Source organism: Chlamydotis macqueenii, chromosome Z, assembly GCF_036417535.1.
Source record: "Chlamydotis macqueenii isolate bChlMac1 chromosome Z, bChlMac1.mat, whole genome shotgun sequence".
Taxonomy (NCBI): domain Eukaryota; kingdom Metazoa; phylum Chordata; class Aves; order Otidiformes; family Otididae; genus Chlamydotis; species Chlamydotis macqueenii.
Window position 1 is genome coordinate 2560303 of NC_141593.1, and position 21571 is coordinate 2581873.

General features: G+C 43.3%; 1 protein-coding gene across 1 annotated transcript in view; it reads left to right on the plus strand.

The window, feature by feature from the left end:
• LOXHD1 (lipoxygenase homology PLAT domains 1) overlaps positions 1 to 21571 on the plus strand; it is a gene marked incomplete at its 5' end in the record, with an annotated part of 126386 nt that overhangs the window by 78168 nt on the left and 26647 nt on the right. Inside the window, 6 exons of the mRNA XM_086770808.1 lie at positions 565 to 774; positions 2021 to 2144; positions 7097 to 7305; positions 11907 to 12092; positions 14814 to 14941; positions 19196 to 19313. Of these exons, the coding sequence (XP_086626934.1) occupies positions 565 to 774; positions 2021 to 2144; positions 7097 to 7305; positions 11907 to 12092; positions 14814 to 14941; positions 19196 to 19313 (975 nt within the window). The remainder of the gene's footprint in view (positions 1 to 564; positions 775 to 2020; positions 2145 to 7096; positions 7306 to 11906; positions 12093 to 14813; positions 14942 to 19195; positions 19314 to 21571) is intronic.

Here is a 21571-nt window from a genome sequence, read left to right on the forward strand (position 1 = left end):
AACCTGAGGTATCTCATTCCCTTAGCCTCTGTAAATGGATTTGCGTGTACAGAATAGATATTGTAGTTCACAGCAGAGCGTGAGAAATCGATGGAACCTAAACTGTGGCTGTGTTTGACAAAATAACTCCAAAAGTGGTACTCTGCGGTCAATCCCCTAGTCATATTCACAGCCTCACATGGAGATACTCACACATAATGATGGCAAAGATTGTCCTGTCTGGATTGCCCATACCAGTCTAGCTGGATTAGAAAGGGAAGTCTTACTTAGACTTTAAAAACCAGGATGTAAGGTTGCAGGAATTCAGTATTGTAATTAGTTGCAGAAGTAACATTTTGTGCAGCTCCCCTCATAGCAGAAGCAGGCTTCAAAACGCTTCCCTGCAGAATAGTTTTAGCATACAGATATGCCTCTATAGACTGCTGCAAAGCTTTTAACCAAACACCATCGTGTGAGACGAAATTTAAACGCATATTGTCCTCTGTAGTCTCCGTTTCCTTTTGTCTGGTAAATGATCTATTGAGAGCTCATTAACCAAAGCAACTGCTCTTGAACATTCTGCAGGAGGATACGTTCACTATACAGGCTGTGGACCTTGGCATTTTGTACAAGATCAAGATTCGTCATGACAATAGCATGTTCAGTCCTGACTGGTTCCTGGAAAAAGTAGAGATCCTGGATGAGACCACAGAGGAGTCATTCATTTTCCTGTGTGAACGCTGGCTCTCTAAAAAGAAAGAGGACAAAAAGATAGAGCGTACGCTTTACGAACAGGTACGGTTACAGCTCAAAGCTGTGATCACAACGCACTACTACTAATAAATACAAATTGATTTAATATCTGGTTGAAGTCCAAGATAGATCATTAGGGACTTATGCTTCTTGACTTATCCAAAATGAATTTGTGATTTTCAGACAAGTGCTGAAAGTAGGTTAGTTATGGGTCACACTGTGGGTCCTCAAGCCAAAATATTGGGTCCTTTGACTTCATCCTCATTGGACTGAACAGATTTATCTTTTCAGCAACTTCTACCTCCAAATATAAAAAAAATAAAATCTAGTTTCTTTGCAACCACTCAAAGTACTGAATGTTTTTTAGCAAAATGCCCTTGCTACTTGCACATTCTCTATTGCTTTATCAGGCTAATATAGCTAATTGGAATTCAAGGTACATGCGCTAATTAAAATTTGCAAAAAAGATTAATAGACCTCTCTTGCTTCTATACAGTGAGGCATAATGAAGCAGCTGATTATAAGTCCATTGTATTTGAAGAGTCCACATTGCAAAATACAGTGACATTTTAATTGACACTTACCACTAAAATGATCATCAATGAAATTGGGCCAGACTAATCCTGAATACAACAGAACGGACGTAAGAAGAGTTACACCATGGATGAGTATTGTCATATGCTCCCTCATAAATTGCAGCAGACAATGCTATGAATGCTTGTGGTCACACTTACCCCATTGCTTGTATTAATTCATAATAAGGCAAAGCTAATAACTTTTTAAAAAAATTATGTGATTGTGTGGTAAGAGCCTCACATTTGTTGGACAGTGACACTGAACGCATCTGCAGTAACTCTTCAAATGCAATAGATGTTTTGTATCATCCGCCTTTGCCGTACTCTCCATCTTACGCTCTTTGACCTGTACCAGATGCATTATTCTGACATCACAGTGTGTGCCCTGATAAGCAAATCTGGCATCGTCCCATCCAGCTGAATTTTCTGTGGCTATTCCTCACACAGGTAGCAGAGAACAGTCACAACACACATGTCCATTATATTTTCTTTTATTATAAAACACATCCAAAACGGCCTATCAAGGTTACCAATGAAGCAAATGATGACCTGGAGTAAATTACAAGTCGCATTTATTTGAGCTGCACTGAACAAAAAGCTACCTAGGGAACTGCAGGGATTTCTTCTGATGTTGTTCTTGGAGGCACATGGGAACAACTGACAATGCTTGAGCACTCAACCTCATTACCTTCCTGTCCATGCCTTCCAACTAGAGCTACGACGGCGAGCGAAACAGCCTGGATGGCTCATCTCTCAGCCTGTCGAGTCAGGATAGCAACGCAAATCTGAAGGAGACGAAAAAATCCAGCTTGGTCAAGGCGGCAGAAGAAGGATCACGTGAGCGAGCACCATGTTGGACTGCATGCATGCATGTGTTCTTGGCTTTCAGTGCTTGAGAGTCTGCCTTCATCCTGGTGAAGAGCAAGGAGAGGCAGAACAGCAAATTGCTTCTCTTCAGCTTGTGTTGTGACCACTTTGGGAAAGGCTTGTGTTCCTATGTCTGTGGCTTTTCCTATAGCTCTTCAACTCTAACAGTGGAATGAGTTATGAAGTTCACAGCAACTTTAGTGTTTCCAAGCCTCTTCTTTCCCTGCTGTGGAAATCTGTGGTGTTGTAGCTTGTCAGAATTAACTTCTCCATTGCCAGCAGACATAAGTTCTCCAGGCAGAGTGGTGCTTTGTGACAGTATCGTTAGGTAGGTGGTTATTCATGGGTACACTGTTTTCTGCTGAAAAGGTAAAAGGCACAGGGGACCTCTACGGGCAACTACAATCCCAAATTGTGCCTTTTAGATGCCTAAAGTTAGATGAGTGCATCCACAACACTGAATGTGGAAAAGCAGCTAGTCAACAACGTTAATAGGTCCTTCTTGGAAAGAAACCCACTGACCTGAAGACTCATACTACCTCTTGCTCCTCCTTCTCCACCAACTTCACTGCAGACAGCACTTCAGTGGGGAGAGGTGACACTATCCTCTGAGTGGCAGGGTCTGATAGAGTTAAGGAAAGAATTTGTGCAAGTTTTGTATAATTTTATCTGAAGTGTCAACGTGATGTTTCAGGTAGCATATTAGGTCTGAATTACCAAAGAAGTCTTTGAATGTCCTGAGACCTTATTTGTCACTCTTAGGCCATCTCCCATTTCCAGGATCAGGCTAGTAATGCCTCATCACTGAGGATCTTTGTTTAACACTAATTTAAATGTGATTTATTTAAGAACCCTTACGATTTTTTCTTATGACACATAGCTGCATCACAGCACTTGTTGGGCTGGGAGGGGAGAGAACAAGCTTTGACTGGGAGCACTGAGGCAAGTTTGTTCTTTTCTATACCATGGATTGTCTTATAACTGAGCGGAAGAGAAGAGTTTGCAAATGCTGTCACTGAAAGACAAGGAGTCCATGAACTCTGCACTGAGAATCTTGCTCAAATAACTAATGGAAGCAGTTGATGGCTCTAGCGTAGTTTCATCTTTAGGCTCTGGTTCCTGAGACAAAGCAAAGCTGTGTATAAAACAAAAATCTGTTTCTGGATTGGAAGTTACAGGAAGTGAAACAGGCTGGACCGTATCTGCAAAGGCCAGCTTTCACACAGGGAGGCTAGTCTTGTTCAGCTGTGTCTGATAGGAAGTGGGAAAACTGTGCAGGTTTTGCTTCTGTCCCGGCTGTGAATGAAGTCTGGAAGATCGGTGTCCATCAGCTGAAGTTATCCTCTGTGGAAAACTTCCCTACTCAATCAGTATTTCCTTATAACTTCATTACCACACAGACTTTGTGTGTTTACCTGCCTTTTGATTAACTACCTCCATGTTTCAGGACAATGGCTTATCATCTAAATTGCACCTATAGTTTTTTTTGTCATCCTACATGGGGTCTTTTAGCTTTAGATTAAGATTTGAGATGTATGATCAAGATACTGTGTTGTAACGAGTCACTGGGCAGCAGCTGAGTCACGGTTACTGTTTGTATATGTGCTCTTTGTCCACAGCAACTGCAAAATAATTAAACTTATCTTAAACTTCCATGGTTAGCGAAGGGTAAAATGATGTAATTTGGCTTAGGAGTTTACGATAGCTTTCACTGACATGGTCCAAGGGAACTCACACAAACAGTTACTGCAGCTCAGCTGATGCCTGGTATCTTGCTGTGATGTGATACCTGGGTTGCACATCCCACACCTTTAAGTTGTGAAGCAGACATAATGCTGCTCATTGCTTAACCTGATCTGCAACCCATGTGTCTCGGGGCAATCCTTCTTTTGTAATCTCATATTGTGTTCAAATGACAAATAAGCTATTCCCATGTTTCTTCTGATGTTGCTTCCATGGTGAGACAATGGATAACATCTGCCCCGTTGGCATTCCATGCAGTTTCACAAATAATGGGTAAAACATCAGCATCTCCCATGAGAACCCATCTCCAGCAGAGCTGGGATAGTTCCCGTCATCCCCATTGTGCAAGGGTGGTCTTTCCTTTCTGAGTCCTGGAGCTTGCTGTCACCGCTATCTCTGTTGCAGTGCCATGGCCTCGTTAAGGAAACTGCATCTTGCAGGAATGTCAGATAAGATGGACTGTGTGAGCCAGACAGCCACCTCCTGAGCTGGATAAAAAGCCAGCTGTTAATTAGTTGATATGGGGAAGTGGTACTGGGAGGTGCCTGGGAAAGAGAGTGACAGTTCGAGCAGCCCAGTTCTGACTCTTGCATGCTTTGAGGGGGGCATGTGCCCTTAAACAGCCTGAACTCTGCGCAGGAACCCAAGGAAATAAGGGGCAAGTGGAGATGGGCTGGAGGACCTGTGCCACGTACCTCAGGTTTTACATTCTCCCATGTTTGAAGAAGCAGAACTATGGAGTCCCAGAGAAAGAGGAAGACAATGGAGAGCGGAGATGAACAAATTAAATGATCACTTTTCTAGTTTTTAGAGGAAAGAACAGCAGACAGTGTTGCCTGCTCTTTGGTAGCAAGCTACTCTATGTCTCTGTATCCATCATTTAAAGGGACAAATGCTAACAATTTCTCATAGTTGTCTTTTTTTTATCTAAGTGTTTCAAGTTGTCGTAGTTCAGCCCTGATCAGGACCAGACTACGCAGTCTCTGTCTCACTCCCCCCACACTCCGAGAGAACAGGGAGAGAAAATATAAGGAAAAATGGCTTGAGGTTTGAGATAAGGACAGGGAGAAATCCTTAAAGTTACCGTCAGGGGCAAAACAGACTCGACTTGGGAAAAACGATTCATTTATTACTACAAACAGCAGGATAATGAGACAGAGAACAAGATAATCTCCCTCCACCCCTCCCTCTCCCAAGCTTAACATTATCTCTACTACCTCCTGAGCGGCACAGGGGGGAAGAGGGAATGGGGGTTGCAGTCAGTTCATACATCTCATCTCCTCTCCACTTCTTGCAGCCGGGCTGGACCGAGTCAGGCCCAGTCGGCTGCCTGGCGAGAGGCCAGAGGGTGAGGCCTGCAAGGCCCATGAGGCCTGCGCCTCCCCTTCTGCACCTCTGCCCTTGCTCAGCTTCTTCACATCTTCTCTCCTCTCTTTTTTTTTCTGTTTTCCCCTTCTTAAATACATTATCGCAGAGGCGTTATCACGGGACATTCTGCTACCAATCGGCTCGGCCTTGGCCAGTAGTGGGTCCACCCTAGGCCTGGCCAAGTCCACTGAACAAAGGGGAGCGACCTCTAGCAGTTTCCTACAGAAGCTGCCACCTTAGGCCCCCCCTCACTAAACAAAACCACGACACAAGTACTTCGGCTTGAGAATGCAACATCAATTGGAAATGCTGGAGGTTCTGTGAACTTAGTCTGTCACAGAAGAACAGGGTAAAAACTGTATAAAATAAAGTTTTGTCCCTATTCAAAATATACGTTATTTAAAAGAGGAGTCTGGAGCTGTTCTAAACATGACCCCTCAACATATTCTTATAAAATCTGTCTTGCCTACAGCTAAACCCCTTCTTCCGCTAATACCAGCATCTCCAATGGTTATTTTGTGAAGAGTGCATTGCATATCATTATGCTGATGTGCACACTGAAATGTAAATGATACCATAAAGGGAAGCACAAGTCTTCCCTAATCATCAGTTCATTTTGTGTTGGTACTCAAAATCCTCAAACTGGGGCTGGATGAATCTCTTTGAGTTCTCCTCTGTCCAGAGATAAGAACAGATTTTGTCAGCATGAATTCATAACTTCCCTGATACTGCAAAAATATTCTAGGCTTGATGTGAGCTTCTAGTACAATCCCCACCCCAAAAACGTTGTTAGTCATCATAAAGCAAAATTAGATGTCAATCCTGGGCTATTTGAAATCCAACCAAGTTTTTTGTCAAGGTTTATAAAACTTGATTTATAAATGGAAAAAATGATGATGAAGGCAGGCTGAGTTTCGAGTCTGTGACAAGGCAAGATTCAGAGCTCCGAGTCTTGTCAGAACAGTTTGAACAGCCCTGCCCAAATGTTCTGAGAAATCAAACACTTATTCAGCGTCTAATTCCGCACCACCCTCTCTGCTTAACCAAACGAGCTTTTGGAAAGCTCTTGAAAAGCAGTCTGGCACTTCCTCCCTTTTAACAGCTGAAACATTTCTGCAAACCACTGAAAAACCTGCTAAGTCTCAAGCCTTGGCCTGCAGGCTTTTCTCCAATCAGTATTACTATACAATGTATAAAATTATTTTGTGACCTGCCTTTAATACAAGGATTATTCATAGTTTGCCTGGATTTGCAAAGGGATGCTGAAACCCTGAGCTGCCCCATAGATCACAGCAATCCTTGAATGAAGCACAAAGGAGAACATTTGCAGTTGTAACGGGAAATTCAGTCAATGATAGTTTACCTTGGAGTCAGCATAGATTTATTTGCCTTTATTGAACGCTGAGCGTAAGACCTCTTTGGTTTAATAGCCTATTTAAGATTTAGGTGCTCAGTCTCATCTTCAGAAAGGTCTCTTGATGTAAATAAGGATTCAAGCCCTTTGCTGTTCTGTCATCTGTTAGGGAAAAAAATCTGGACTTACAACCTCCTTGCAGCCAGTAGGGTTGTCTGGGGAAATTAACCCTTGCAGAACTCCATCCCAAGTGTGTACAGGAAAGTGGTCTCCCATGCACATTTGTAGCCCAATGCAGCATGGTATTATCCCTTCTCCGAATGAATTCAATGGGATGTGAACCTATTTAGTATACGCAACTGCTCCCTCTGATGGGATGAGTGCCTGGTGGTCTGAAATCTCATGTAAATGTGTACGTGTGTGGGTTTTCTGATGATTAAACGTCTGTTTGCTGCAGTGATCCCATACCACATCACCATCACGACGGGCACAGAATACGACTCCAGCACCGACAGCCGAGTGTACATCATCATCATGGGCCCTCAGAAAGTGCAGACGGAGAGGCTGTGGCTGGATCTCCCAGAAGGAAAAGACGAGTTTGCAGACGGCTCCGTGGAGAAGTTCTCTGTTTGGGGCCTAGATGTTGGAGAGATAAAAAAAGTGGAGGTACTTTGTGAATGCAGCGCAAGCGCTGGAGGCATATGAAATACGTGGCCAGAGAAAGCACATGTTCCTGTTATTCTTAGTAGTGAAAGAAAGGCACTTGGGTCTAAAAGGAATGTAAACAGGGATGTGCTAATGAGATTTCACATGTGTCCAAAACTGACAATAAATATGCTTTACAGCTCACAAAACCAAGATCTTTGGGAGGCAGAAGAGAATTTTAAATTATAAAGAAGTTGTAACATGTCTCAGTTTTGTCCCATCTCTGGCACTGTTTTTTTTTTTCCTTAGTCAAACCCTGTTATTGACAGATGCAGTGAAGGTTCCCAGGATGCAGTCTTCTATCAGTCTTTTTCCTCGTTGATTTTTGCACTGCTTCCAGTTGGGTTTCATAAATTGTGCCTGCAGCTAGAAACACATCTTGTATAATTTTCTAGCTAAACATGAAAATTGTTTTTACAGCTTGGAGGACCTAGGCTTAGAAAAGAAGATTAATCATCATTCATAAGTAACGTACACAAATAGATTTCTGTACAGGAGCCATTTTTTTTCTGCTGTGGCTCAAGGAGACAGAATTTGCATAGACTTTCCATCACTGAGCTTAAACTCCACATGAATCTTCCGGCATGTTTATGTACATCACTCTTGTTTCATACGGCAGTTCCATCTCCTGAAAGCCTGCTCCAGCCCCTAAGAGCTGAAATCCACAGCACCTGAGGACTTCAAGAGCCTATTCAGTTTTATTTTTACCCCTGCGTTGCAGTAAACTTTTGGTGCACATGCTTGTGTATTCAGAAGGAGATGAGTGCAAGAAAGAGAAAGAGAGAATCCTAATTTAAAAATCTTTGCAATTGTAGTGACAGTTGATAGACTGAAGTGCTCCCATTAGCTTTCATTCATGCAGTGGATTCTGGCACCTTGAGTAGTCCCCATTCTAGATTTGAGTTTATCATCAAGCCATTTTCTTAACTCCCTCCAAGTGCCTAGTAATTATGAGTACTAGTGGCACTTTCCATCTAGGCTATCTCTAGGAAAAACTTTGAAAGTGAAGCAAGTGCACAAATCCTTGTCTTCCAGACTGTGTGTGCATGGAAACAGCCACAGGCTGGGATAGAGAGGGAGGGAAAAGCCGGTATAACCTTTCAGTGTCAGAGAGGCAGAAGGAGCTGCATGAAGAGGGAAACAGAAAGGGATACTGGAAATGAGTCAGTGAGGAGGGTAAGGAAAGGGTAGAGAATGTGAGAAAGTAGGAGCAGACACTTGGAAACAGGCAGAAACAAGGAAAAAAAATCATTTGAAAAAAGAAATAACATACAGCTTTCAAGCTGGATGATGTTCTTCTGCACTCTTTCACCCCTCTCCTCAGTGATCTCACCAATCTATGGCCTCACCTCTTGCTCATTTTCCCCTTTTAGTTTGTGACCCCCACAGCTTGTGGCTGGAGGAAGCATCTGCTCCTGGCCTTCTGCCTTCTTTTGTGCAGTGCCCTCTGCTTGGAAGGGCTCTTCTTGTTGATCTCTGTCCCAGCGATGACATCCATGTGCCAGTCTGCTGTGGTTGCCATGGAATCAGTCCATATTTTCCTTGTAGAAAATTGCAGTGTTCAGGGACATTGCAGAAAATTGCTAGTTTTCTACTTGGGAAAAGTGAAGAACAGTTCGTTCTCAGATTTGGTATTTGGTTGCTTCTGGAAGAAGGCAAGAAGTTCTGAATTTGAGTTACCATGTGAAAATAGCATGGCATGGGGATTGAGTTTCCAGAAGCCCTTTGTATGTCCCAGGCAGCAGGCTGCAGGATTTAGTAGGATCGTAAGATTTGCAGCATGATGCCACATCTAGTTTGGTATTATTCTCCTGCCGCAAATATACTCTAGTGAAAGCAGAAACAGTGGAACATGAAGTAATTTGAAAGAGGCTCATTTGTACCTGTCTTGTAAGCCTCCAGCTATAATATTTACTACTGGTGTACTTTAATAGACACGCTGACATGAAAATAAATAATACGGGTTGTTTGGTATAGGCACTTTATACCGTGTTCTTAAAAACAAATTTTACTATTTCTTCTTCTAATGAAGGACAGTATCTCTGTTCCTGGACTGATGTTGCTGCACAGAGACACAGGTATGTCCAGAGGAGTTCTGCATTGGTCTGCACTTCTGAACCACTTCTGGTGCAGAGCCTTTCTCCATCACAGGCACGAAATAAAGTGTGATGGAGTGTAAAGTGTTGCAAGTCCAGCCCCTCACTGACTTGGGACCTGATCCTAGAAGACCCTCAGATCTTTCTAATGCTCTCTACACCTTCCAACCAAGAAATCCCATTCTATCTACTGGTCAAATTCTCTCCCATTTCCCCCTGTTTTTGTGTTTCGTTTCAGTGTGATTGTGAGCTGCCCAGTGCAAGTTGTGCATCTTAGTCTTGGTGATGTGAAGCACTCAACAGTCCCTCAAGGACAGCAGGAATAAGTTACCAAGATCTTCAAAGAGCCCAAAGATCTAGCTGCCTTTGAAATTCTGACACTCTAACTTAGTTCAAACATCTCAGCCCAAAAACTTGCTGTGGTACTGGTATGCACATCCAGGCTGCACTGCTGGTGTGGCCATGGCTGTGGATTGTTCACTGTATTGGCATGGTCTGTCTAAAGATTTGCTTAGAATTGAGAGACAAATCCCAGTTCCCTGATGTAAAAGACCCACAGTAAGGAAGACTCAGAACCGAATGAATTTATCCCAGACTTTACAACATTGTTCTTGAGGACCTTGGAAATCTGCTTGTGTGCAGGTTCTCCAAGGCAGCTGGATGTGCAAGATGCTTTCTTCTGGCCAGCTACTGATACCAAAAGAGTTAAAGGTTGCTGTAAAAATCTGGCACCTAGCAATGCCTTGGAATGATGCTTTAGGAGGGAGCTGTAATGAACTCAAAAGAGCAGCAGACTTTAGTGGGCTTATTGGGATTTTCCCTACAGCTGCTTTGTCCCTGCTTCACTGCAGAGCCATTGCCCTAATCTTTCCCCACCACCTCATCTGCACCGTCCTGCAACAGGTCCTGAGAGGCTGTGCGCAGCATCTCAGAAGGACTCTGGGTTTGGAGAAGGGCAGCCAAGTTGGCAGAGAGGGCATGGGAAGGCAAGTGTTATATTCCTATTCACTTCACACTCCAGGAATCTGAGAATTAATGCATCCACTGTAGACCTGAATTTCCCTAGTGGTTAACTCTAATTTTCTGCAGCTGCACAGACGTTAGGATAGTAATAATACTCCTAATAGCAGTGATGGCTGAGACAGTCAGATAAAAAAAGATCACTTGCTTTTGGGGGGGAAAAAAAAGACACTACAGATATATCACCCTAGATGAACCTGTTATTAAAAATTATTTTCTGAGCAGCCCTAAGTATCCTAGTAATTAAAAAAAAAAAATCAAGAGCTAAGGACCTAATTTTCCTAGTAATGACACAAACAACACTTGCTCTGAAAATAATGAACTTTTATTCAACCTTTTAGGTACAGATAGTTTATGGAATGACTGGCTGACTCAGTTTTGTACATCAGTGGGATACATAATTATGCTTATAAGTCTGCCCTGGGACGAGTCGCCCATGTTCTTTAAGAGGGGCACATGCAGTTTCTTGGAGAATTTGCACCATCAGCATCCTTTTGCTGCTGATATACCTGGAGGAATATTGCTTGTTGCTCTTTATGGCCCTTGCCAGATTCAACTCCAGGTGGGCTTTGGCTTTCCTAACGTCATCCCTGCCCACTTGGGCAGTGTCTCTGTATTTCTCCAGGTCTCCTGTCCCTGCTGCCACCTCTTGTATTCTTCCTTTTTCCATTTAATTCTCATCAGGAGCCCCTTGTTCATCCCTATAGTCTTTTTGACCGTCTTTTGTGAGTTCCTGCTCTACAGGATGGACCATTCTTGAGCTTGGAGAAGGTGGTCCTTGAAAATCAATGAACCAGCTACAAATGTAAGCTCCATCTGTTGCCTCCCATGCAACATGGAGCTTTTGCAGTTTGAGATGGGAAGCGGCAAAATAGCCTGATACATATAGTAGACTTAGATATGGTTTTGTGAGGGAAGGAGTGCTTGAATAATGCCTGTGGGTGTTTGCCTAGCTGTGTCTTTCATCTTGGCTATGAAGCTTTACATAGTCACTTTTAAGTGTGGTACAACAGTGGAAGGTGTTGGAAAGATGGAGAAATGGATCTGCAGACAGCCGCAAACCAGCAGGTAGAGGTCAATGGAGCAGAGGTCGAGTAGTAAGAGAGTGGACATGCTTTCATGTAGGTCAGTGCTGTCTACCTATGTCGTGTTCCCCTGGCTTACTTTTGGGACTGGCAATGTCCTGCCATCCCTCATGCTCAGTAGTCAATGCCCTGAGCTTCCTTGCTCACATCAGCTACCATGTACACTGATGTCTTGCCTGTTGGGCAGCAATGGCACAAACTATTTCACAGCTTGTTCTGTTCCACTGTGGAAGGGGTTTGCATGACAGTGTATGTAGTCAACACTCTTAGTCCTTCATCACTGGTTAAAACACCTGGTCAAAGTCTCTCCTCTGAAGAAATTCTGTTTAACCAGAAGGTGTTTTCTTGCTGACTCTCACAGGTGGGGCATGATGGTGCTACTCCGGAGAGCTGCTGGCTGGTGGAAGAGCTCACCATCGTCGTGCCCACCAAAGGTGTCATGTACAACTTTGTCTGTAAGTGCTGGCTGGCCAGAGACAAAGGTGATGGACTCACTTCACGAATCCTCAACATCCTGGATGCTGACTGTATTAACGTTGGCCTCAAGGTAGGCTCTAGGCTTATCCTATATCTTTAGCTGTTACAAGGACCTGTGCTGACATAGACTGTGTGACAGCAGTTCTCATACTTTGACTTCTGGACATGGTTTGAGCCTTTCATTTGCGGAGAGTTTCTTTCTTGTTTCTTTAGAAACCTCTTTAGGAATGATTTAGTGTCGTTACCACTTAGAGCACCGTTTAATAATGCTAGCTGGATGCAGCCATGGCATAGGCGTAAAGACAAGCTAAGGCAGAGTAGGTAGTAGGCAGCTCAGCAGCGTGTCCTTGTGTTGTGAGCACACCTGGAGTACCCACTGCATCACCTGGAACCCATAGAGTGGGGGCAGCTGCAAGGTGAACACCTTGGTGTAATCTAACTCCATCGTGATCTCTTTGAGGAGATACTTCTAACTCATCAATTCAGAGTAGTGCAGATATTGTAATCTTGGCATAGTGTGGCTACACATCAGCTTTTCTAATATGGGATAGGGAAACTGAATTCAGTTAGAAACCAATAATAATTGGAAGTTGTTGAAACATGGAGACATTTGTAAGCTTGATCTTTGAAATGATTAAGCAGTGAAAAAAATTATACAGTCTTTTCATCCATATATATGAAATCTGAAGTAATGTCTACTATGCTGTATTTCAACCAAGTACAAATTGGAAAGCTGAGTTATGCTGATTTTGGATGTAAGATTTATAACAGAAATAACAGCCTGGATGAATGGCATAATAATACTGTGTTTAATATCTGTACGGCAATTTAAAATCTCTACAGATGTGTTTCTATTTGCAGTGAGATTACACTTTCATAGGACATTATTTTCTCTTTATGCCGCTCTTGATTCCCAAGCTACAGATATTCTCCTGAAATATTTTTTTTCCCCAGACACAAAAAGCATTATAACATTTTTAGCATCAGTGAAGGATTCAACAACTCAGTGCAGGTTTTGGCAGTAGAATTGACCTAAGAGGGAGAATAAACTCGGAGTTAATACCAAGGTTAAAACCCAATCTCATGAAGACTTCCCATCAGTAGTTTCACCTCCTGGATAAGGTTTCCAGACTCCTATCAGGGAGGTGGAGTGCTTGTTGATTGGAGTGGATGTTGATGAAGACTCGTATTCAGTCTTCCTTTAAAAGCCCAATCCTGCATATTTATTTTCATAAGCATGCCAAAACATCTAACTAAGTTGTTTGCTATGATGTTGGGCCAGAAACTTCTTGAAAGATTTGAGGGAAATCAGGGGAGTTGCTTGAGACATGAAATCAGAAATGTGCATTTGACTTTCTGATCAGTAACATAGTTGAGGGAATTTGGGACTGTTCCTTGTAAATAGCTGTAGCTGGAAAATGAGTTTAATTTTTTTTTTTTTTTAAGTTCGAAAAAGACTAATACCTTTAACAGCTTTGGGAAAATCAGTGGGTTTTTTTTGTTTTACTTTTGCTTGACTCTTGCACAGCCATACATACCCATTTCAATTTAATTTTCTTCTTGGCTTGATATTCCCTCTTTGTGTTTCAAATTGAGCATTTGCCTCCCCGTACACAGAGAAACTAGTCAATGTCCACTACAGTTGTTAAAAACCTTTAATGCATTTACAAGAGTTTTTCTTCTCCCACCTGTAGCAAACAGGATGCCCTGCTATGATGTAAAGTGTGCATGGATAAGTATGTGATGGACAGGTTACTCAGGACTGAACAAATGTGAAATGTCATTTTTTCCGTGACATTATTCCTTTGCACTCTTTATTTATGTGGCAATCACAATTCAGGATTATAAAACTTGCCTAGCAGTGCACTATTTGAAATATGTTTTGTTGGGGCTATTCCTTTATATTCTTCCACCTCTTAAATCCTTGTTACCATAAGCACAATCTTGAAAGCATCTAAGTGGCCTAAAAGTCTTAATGCCTCTGACAGCCACTGGGACTTGCACAGTTTTGAAATATTTTATTCTGAATCTTATTATTCATGTCAGGAGCAAAGAACAAAATTAGGCTGAAAAAAAAAGCTAGGTGAAAATGATGCAAAACATCTTTTCACAAATTGTCATGCCTTTAACGTACAAGATCTGGGAACACTCTAAATTCCATGCAGCTGTGCACATCCCAGTGGGAAACAGGATAGCTGCATTTTTCTGCTCTAGAGAGCATTTGCATGTACAGACTTCAAAGCTATTAGCGATGTTGGACTAAAAGTTGTCCAGATAGACATCGAACACTTGGAAGAAATATTTTGTTATCAAAGGAAAAAAACAATTGTGCCTTTGGGAGCTATTTTTTTAAAAATGGCAAGAGTTTGGTTCAGTATAGAGGTCTGGAGGGGCAGGAGGAGATGCTAGTAGCAGAGGGTTGGAGACCCTCCCACTCGTGAGGGTTGTGACTCCTGTGGAGAAGCAATTTACCAAGTCTTCATCACTCCCTAAGCAAAATGGTTGTCAAAATGAATGTATCTCTCTATGAGTCTAGCTAGACTAGGAAATTCTGCAGAAAAAGTCATAGATGACGCAAAGAGGAAGGTCCTATAGCAAGTTCAAGTCTCATTCTCTAACTTTGCCTCTGAGAACCACAGTGTGGAGAGAAACCACAAAGCTGTGTTGTAACCATTTCTGGCAAAGGAAGTAGATCTCCTGCAAAGCCTGTCTAGCCTTTTGCCCAGGCTTTCGCTTGGGTTAAGGACAACTGTTCACAAGAGACCTTCTGATGATTTGAAATCCTCACCAGATCCTCTACGAAGTCACAATTGTGACTGGAGACATCGAGAGCGGCGGTACTGATGCCAGTATTTTCATGACTGTCTTTGGATCCAATGGGAACACCGAGGAGATGCCACTGGATAAAAATGGAGACAGGTACAGTAACTATGTCATTTTTCTCGGTTAGAAGTGGAGTGATAACAGATTCTAGTGTCAAGTCAAGAAGCACTTGAAGCTTTGATCATGCTCCTGCTGAAACACAAAGATAAACTCCCATTGATGTTATAGATTCAGAACTGGGCCCCCTGTAAGTGTTATCGTAATGTATTTAGCAGAGCAGAGGAAAGGAGAGCACTGTGTAGCCAGGGAAACCATCCTCTGTCATTTGCAGGAGTTTCGTTTAACCTGTTACTCAGTGGCTTTAGAGACAAGCACAGTGAAAAAAAAATTGTGAATTGTGAAGTCCTGCATCGTCTTCAAAAGGAACTGTGGATGCTGCATGAAACCACAGGTGCAATTTCTGCAAAATGCATCTTTGGTGGGAAAAGAAGTCATTTAATTTAATCATTATTTAGTGGGAATGTATGAGTAAATGCATAACGAAAGAAAGACAAGCCAACATGCACACAGCTGCCTTGGGAATTGCCTGTGATGGGAAGGTGCTGACTCTCCTCTGTCTGCTCCTCCCATTTGCTGAGCTAGCCAGATGTCAGCCAGCTTGGTCCAGAAGCCTCATGAGGGACGCCAGAGCCTGAGGGCCCTGCTGAGAAGCAGGCTTCTTAGATCAGGCTCTGTGCCACACTAGCGTAACCATGTGGTTTTTGAACCAGAGCCACCTTGTCCACAGCTGGCACGAAAGGGACAATCAATGACACCTGTCTGCCCAGACGTGGCTTTATGGTGCAGAGAGATGGAAGTGGGCTCTGAGCTGTGCAGAGTGCTGCATTGCGTGCTCTGATTTTCCTAAAAAGGTGAAATCTCATGTTTTCTTCAGCAGAGACAGCTAACAAACACTGTAATCCTAGTCTGATGCCAGCACTTCCATAAGCCAAAAAAAACCCCACGTGCCACTGATCCATTTCCTGAAGCTTTCCTGTTCCTTTCTAGCACCTCCCTCAGTACTGAAAGCTTTGGCAAGAATGAACATGGCACTAACCATCTTTAAAAAATGGGCTTAATCAGTCTTAAATTTAATTAATTGACTGCCTGTGATGTTAATCAGCAAAGCATCTACGGAGCGTCAGGAGGGCTGGAGCATTTGGCCACATGGTTCGAGCTCAGCTTGCTGAGGTGATGCTGGACTCTTCCTCAGCCTCCTGGCGAGGCACTTCCTCTGCCACAGCTTTGTGCATCGCGTGTGGGGTGGGTAATTGAAGATAAGGCTCCCTGCATAGAGGTGTTTGCTCAGGGGATGTTTTACTTCCAGCTGTTATAGCACAGTGGGTGTCTGGGCAAACGTGTTCAGCTAAGCTTGAAACCTTCATGTGTTCGGTTAGTAACAAGCATGAGTCTTGTTTGCTCTGAAAAGAAATGTAGCAGAGGTGCTGTTGACTAAAATATCCATGAGAAACATGGCTGAGTCATGCAGAAAACCATAGCTCTTGGCCCTTCTCCGCATCACAGAGACATCCAATATGTTGGGAAAGGCACCTGAGTTACCAGTGTCTGGCAATCCCAGACTGATCCATCTTCCACTATTTTAAGCCCAAATTCAATTCTAGTAGGTGGGAAAATGGACCAATACTGTTTGTATTTACAAGTAAAGCAAAGTTCACATCAGAGTATGTCAACCAAAAATATCTAAAAGGGACCAAGACATCTCCAAGCCCTCAAGAGAGGGATTGCAGTTTCACTCAACCTGGACAGGCAAGAGATATCCCCAAACTATGTGGCCTATAAAAAAAAATAACATTTGTCTACATGAGTGGGATGGATAGAAAATGCGATAAAGGAGAGCCACACACTTTGTATCTTATTAGTTGCTTGGACTGTCTTCTCTCAGTAGAAGACCTGCAAAAGCTATTGAAAACTCATTGGGGCTGTATCAAGAAGGAGGACATGTAAAATACAGCTACTAATATGTTACTATCCCCAGGATGCTGTATTATTCTTTGAGGATTTACTGGCACATCTCTGCTGGCTGGAGGTGCCCTGTATCACACCTCCAGCTGTACAGACCTCCTGTCATCTCATTAGCACCCTCTCCAGATGCCCCCAGCACACATACTACCTGTTTCCACACCGCTCCCACCAGTCTCCATCCAGCTCCGTCTCCATCGAGGCCATCCAGTGCCAATTCACTCACAGCGGCTTAGTGCATTACGAAGAACCTGCCGCAGATTTAAGGCAATTTTAGCTACATTACTGTTATTGCCAAGACCTCTGGGCAACAGAAATATTTAGAAGTGCAGGCATGGGTAGGAAAGCTTAATGAAATCCGTCAGAGAAATGTTTCAGTGTCCTGGAAAAGGAATAGTGGCAGTCAGTCTGTCTGGGTACTTCTCAAAAAAAAATTTTTTTTTTCAGGCTTATGTTCATGTTCATATAAATTAGGGACAGAAAAGAGCTCTTGGGTCACCCAGTTTGTCACTTTAGCAATTGTTCCATTCTAGTACAATGACTTCTTGGAAGTAGCAGGTGAGTATCAGCCTTACAAACTCTAAACAGGGCATTTACTGAAGATAAATAACGGTTTGTTTTGCTAACAGACTGTTTAACTTAGAGTTGTTCAGCCTGGAAAGGAGCAGAGTGAGAGACTTGTATGAAGCTTGGTAGGTAATAGTGATTGTAATGAAAACTGACCACAAGATCATGGGATAATTCAGGCTGGAAGGGTCACACCTTTTTCTTAAATAGAAGTGGAAATCAATCCAGTCCAGGCACAAAAGCACATTCTTTCTCACAGTGAGACAGGCTGTCTTGGTATCCGGTACCACAGAAAGACAAATAACAACAGAGGGGAGGTTTTCAAATAGCAAACACAACCCTTAATAACTAGAAATGGCCGGGGACCAAAGTGCCCTATCCAAATGCCTCCGGGAGTGCAGGGTAAGCAATGACTGGACGAAAATTGAGAGGCTCGAGCCAATGCCCGTTCCTAACATCTGCAGCTATGCAGGCTGAGATAATGGTTCGAGGATAATCACATTCATGCTGCAGGGTGTAATCTGAGCAGATGTTGGTAAAGAAATGGTTTTTTTTTATTTTCTCCATATCCTGGCACTTCACAGCTGTAGGAGGCTAAGTAGGTTGCCAGGAATGAGATATCATCATTATGGATTGTCTGTATTATTGTAGTGCCCACAGTTTGCAGAGCTCTCTCCAAAGCTCTCAGTAGATTGGGGTAAGTCCCTCACAGGGAGAAGTTTGCATGGAGGAGGAACCTCAACAGTAGAGCGGTCATGGCAGTGCTTGGCAGACCCCCTGGATTTGGCCACCCTTCTACTTAGCAAGGGTTGGATTTCCATCTCCAAGCCCACAGCAGGTCTGTCAGAGTATTTTGGGGGACAAACCTAGAAGGTACGCTTACTCTAAACAGAGTAGTATTGAGCCTGAGGCAGCACTTGCACCAGAGCAAGGCCTTCTTCCTGGCACCATTGGTGCTAAGAGGGAGGCAAGGTACCTGCAGTCCTAGCCAGTGTAATATATTCTTCAAGAAACATATGTTAGTTTTTCCCTTTTTCCTGCTTTCTGCTGATTGCTATGGATGAGCAGTTCCTACACATCCTTGTGCCAAGCAGCCAAGCGTAGGGTAAGATCTTTAGGTTCTTACCAAAGACCCAGCTAGTTTGTAAATCCAAATTTCCCCAAATTCAGGAGAGGAGTATGGGCCGGTAGGTTTTGGCTCCTTTCTAACAAAATTTGCCTGCACCTACTACACTTAGGCGTTGGGCTCTGACTTGTGACCAAGGTGGCGTATTTAGTTCAGCTGCAGCAACTGTCTGTCACCACAGCAGATGTGAAGCTATGGGCTTCGTCTGTGCTGCATCTTAGCAAAAGAAGATTAAGGAAAATTGCTTTGCCTCCTAGCAGGGATGGGCTGAGGGCAGGCACATGGGCAGATGCCAGGAGGAAGGTGATGCAGGGAAACCTGACTGTGAGTCTCTATTTTTCTGGTTACAAACAGAGCAATAGCGTATGCTAGGGGCTGCCTGGAACCGCTCCAGCGGCCTCGTATGGGCTTGATTTTCCAGGGAAGGAGGAACCCCTGTCAAATCTGCACTGGGGTGTCTTGCCAAAAACACAGTAGCTCACGACCACAGGACGGAAAAGCTCAAGCCCAATAACACGCACTCATAAACTTTTGATTTGAGGCTGTTGGCAAGGTGCGAGTTGCGGCACGGACAGGGATCGCGATGCAACAGCACTGTAAAGCAGCGGGAAACCTCCTCGGTCTTCCCATCCCCGCAGGTTTGAGCGAGGCCAAGAGGACAGTTTCATTTTGGAGATCGCTGACATCGCACCCCTCAGGAAGATGAGGATCCGGACGGACGGGAAGGGCACTCGCCCGCACTGGTTCCTGGAAACGGTAATGCCCTCCACATAACGCGTCTCTCTGCTCCCTGCCTGTGTTGAAGCCTCTCAGCTCTTGAGAAAGAGGAGAAGGGCAGCGAGTGACTCGTTTTTATTTCCTGCCTCTTTCCATTTGGTTTCTCATAGTCTTTTCCTGCAGGATTTGAGTCAAAAAAGAGAGAGGACAAAAGCTGTGCCACATTTTACCACACTCTCAGCTATCACGTCTCACTCTTCCTCTCTGCGAAAGAGCCTTGGCTTGCCACCAGACCCCGCTCCTGCAGACCCCTGCCCTGCTCTGGCCCCACTGTGCTTGCCTTTATCTTTTCTACCAGACCACCAGCCCCACGTAAATGTCACTCAGATTTGGGCAGTAAAATGTTGTTTGCTTGTTATGGGTCCCTGTAATTATCTGTCTAAGACAGCGATGGAGTGATGTGCTGATTCCACACCTTTAGATGTCTTTAAGGGAGGAACACATCTCTACTGCTTTTATTTAGCATGTTTTTTTTTTTTTCTGGAGAAGATATCATGCTGGATTTCTGTATCTTGACTTTTTAATGAGAATAGGTTAAGACCCAATAGTTTAACCTGTGGTCAGAAAGAATAGTGCAAGGTGTTTTAACTGGATCCTTTATCCTGTTTGACCATTCTGAAGCTCTCCTTTTCCCATAAAAAACGTGTTTCTAAACACTGGTCCTAGGTGGCCACCAGTTTCCAGTGAGGTGATGAACTGCTCTTCACCTCCGTCAGCATGGTCTGAAAAGTGTTTCTGCAGCACAGTACCTTTTTGTGCTTGAGCTTTGCCACTTCTAACTTTTTTTTCCAGCAACTTTTGTGCAGCTTTCCAAAGCATTGGGCCTTCAGCATGTATCTTCAGAATAGATGCCCCAGACACACATTTTTTTTTCTCTCTGTGCCTAAGAAATAACTCAATCTGTTCTCTGATTTGATTCAGTCACCTTGGTCAAACTCTCTTTGCCAGTTCCCAGACACTTTCTCCTGAGTTTTATAAATCGTATTGACATACAATGAAATCAAATAAAGCTTATTCATCCAGAGACGTTCCTGATCTTGCAGTCATGAATTAACAGTAGCTCACAGGCAAGGCACAGTGGCATCTTTAGTGACAGGTGGCACTTTCCCACCTTCCTCTTGCCAGCTCTGTCTGGTTGTCCAGCCTGCTGGACCGTCCTACAAAAAACAAGGCTTTCCTAGAGAACTGGGCAAAAACATCTCTCGTTTGGACCCAGATGATGGGTTTCTAGCCCTCTTACAGCTCTACCGAAGCAACAGGCAGACCATGCACGCAACTCTTTCAGACCAGGGTTTTAGTAGCTTTTGAAAATCATACCCATAGTTTCTATTTTTCTTAGAGAAACAGAGCATGGAGGATCTTCGAGCTCCAGTGATACGTAGAAAACTTTATTTATTAGTTTTCTTTCCCACCTTCCCTGCAAAGTTAAACATAGCATTTGCATTCCCAGGCAGAAAGTGGGGACAGGAGCGCTCTGGAAGAGGGGGGGGGAGGATTTGTGTTCTCTTGATTTGTATTCCAGCCTTGAAAACTTATGTAGCCTGGTGTGACATGAAAACTGATCTGAGCCCACTTCCATTTCTGTCAAAAGTGCATATTAAAACCGCATAATGAAATACTTGTGGGGGTAGTGCTAAACTCTCAGACAGATGGTTCACAGTCAGTGCTAACTAGCACAGTGAAATGAGAAGCTAGATTAAGCCATCAACCCTGTAATTAACCATTTGTTGCTCCATTTATCTACAGGATATTCTCAGTTTTCTTCTTCCATTAAAATAACAATAAATGATCTTTTAAATTCTCTTTGGTCTTTTTGTAAACTGTTGCTGGCCATAATTTATACTGCTTTTAGTTTACCAGAAATAGAAGTGCATAAATACCAATTAAAATGCATGAATTATCAATTATGTTGTACACAGCCAAAAGGTTCAATTTACAAGCAAGGAAGTAGTATTTTTTTTTCCTGTCTAGATAAAATACATTGACATTTCATTCAGAATCTCAGTGAAGTAATGAAGTTGGTGCCACAGATTCAAACTGCACTGAAAGTGGCAATAAGTTTTAAATGCTGACAATCCTCTGGAGGGAAGAAAATTTGATTAGTGATGTGCTGGGCCAGAATGAATATTATTGATTATAGTTTTGCACAGAAATACACACCGAAAGCTCTCTGCAGCTGAGCAACATTTTCTGATCTCACCACTACTGGGAGAGACACAGAGTTGGGATATTTGCCT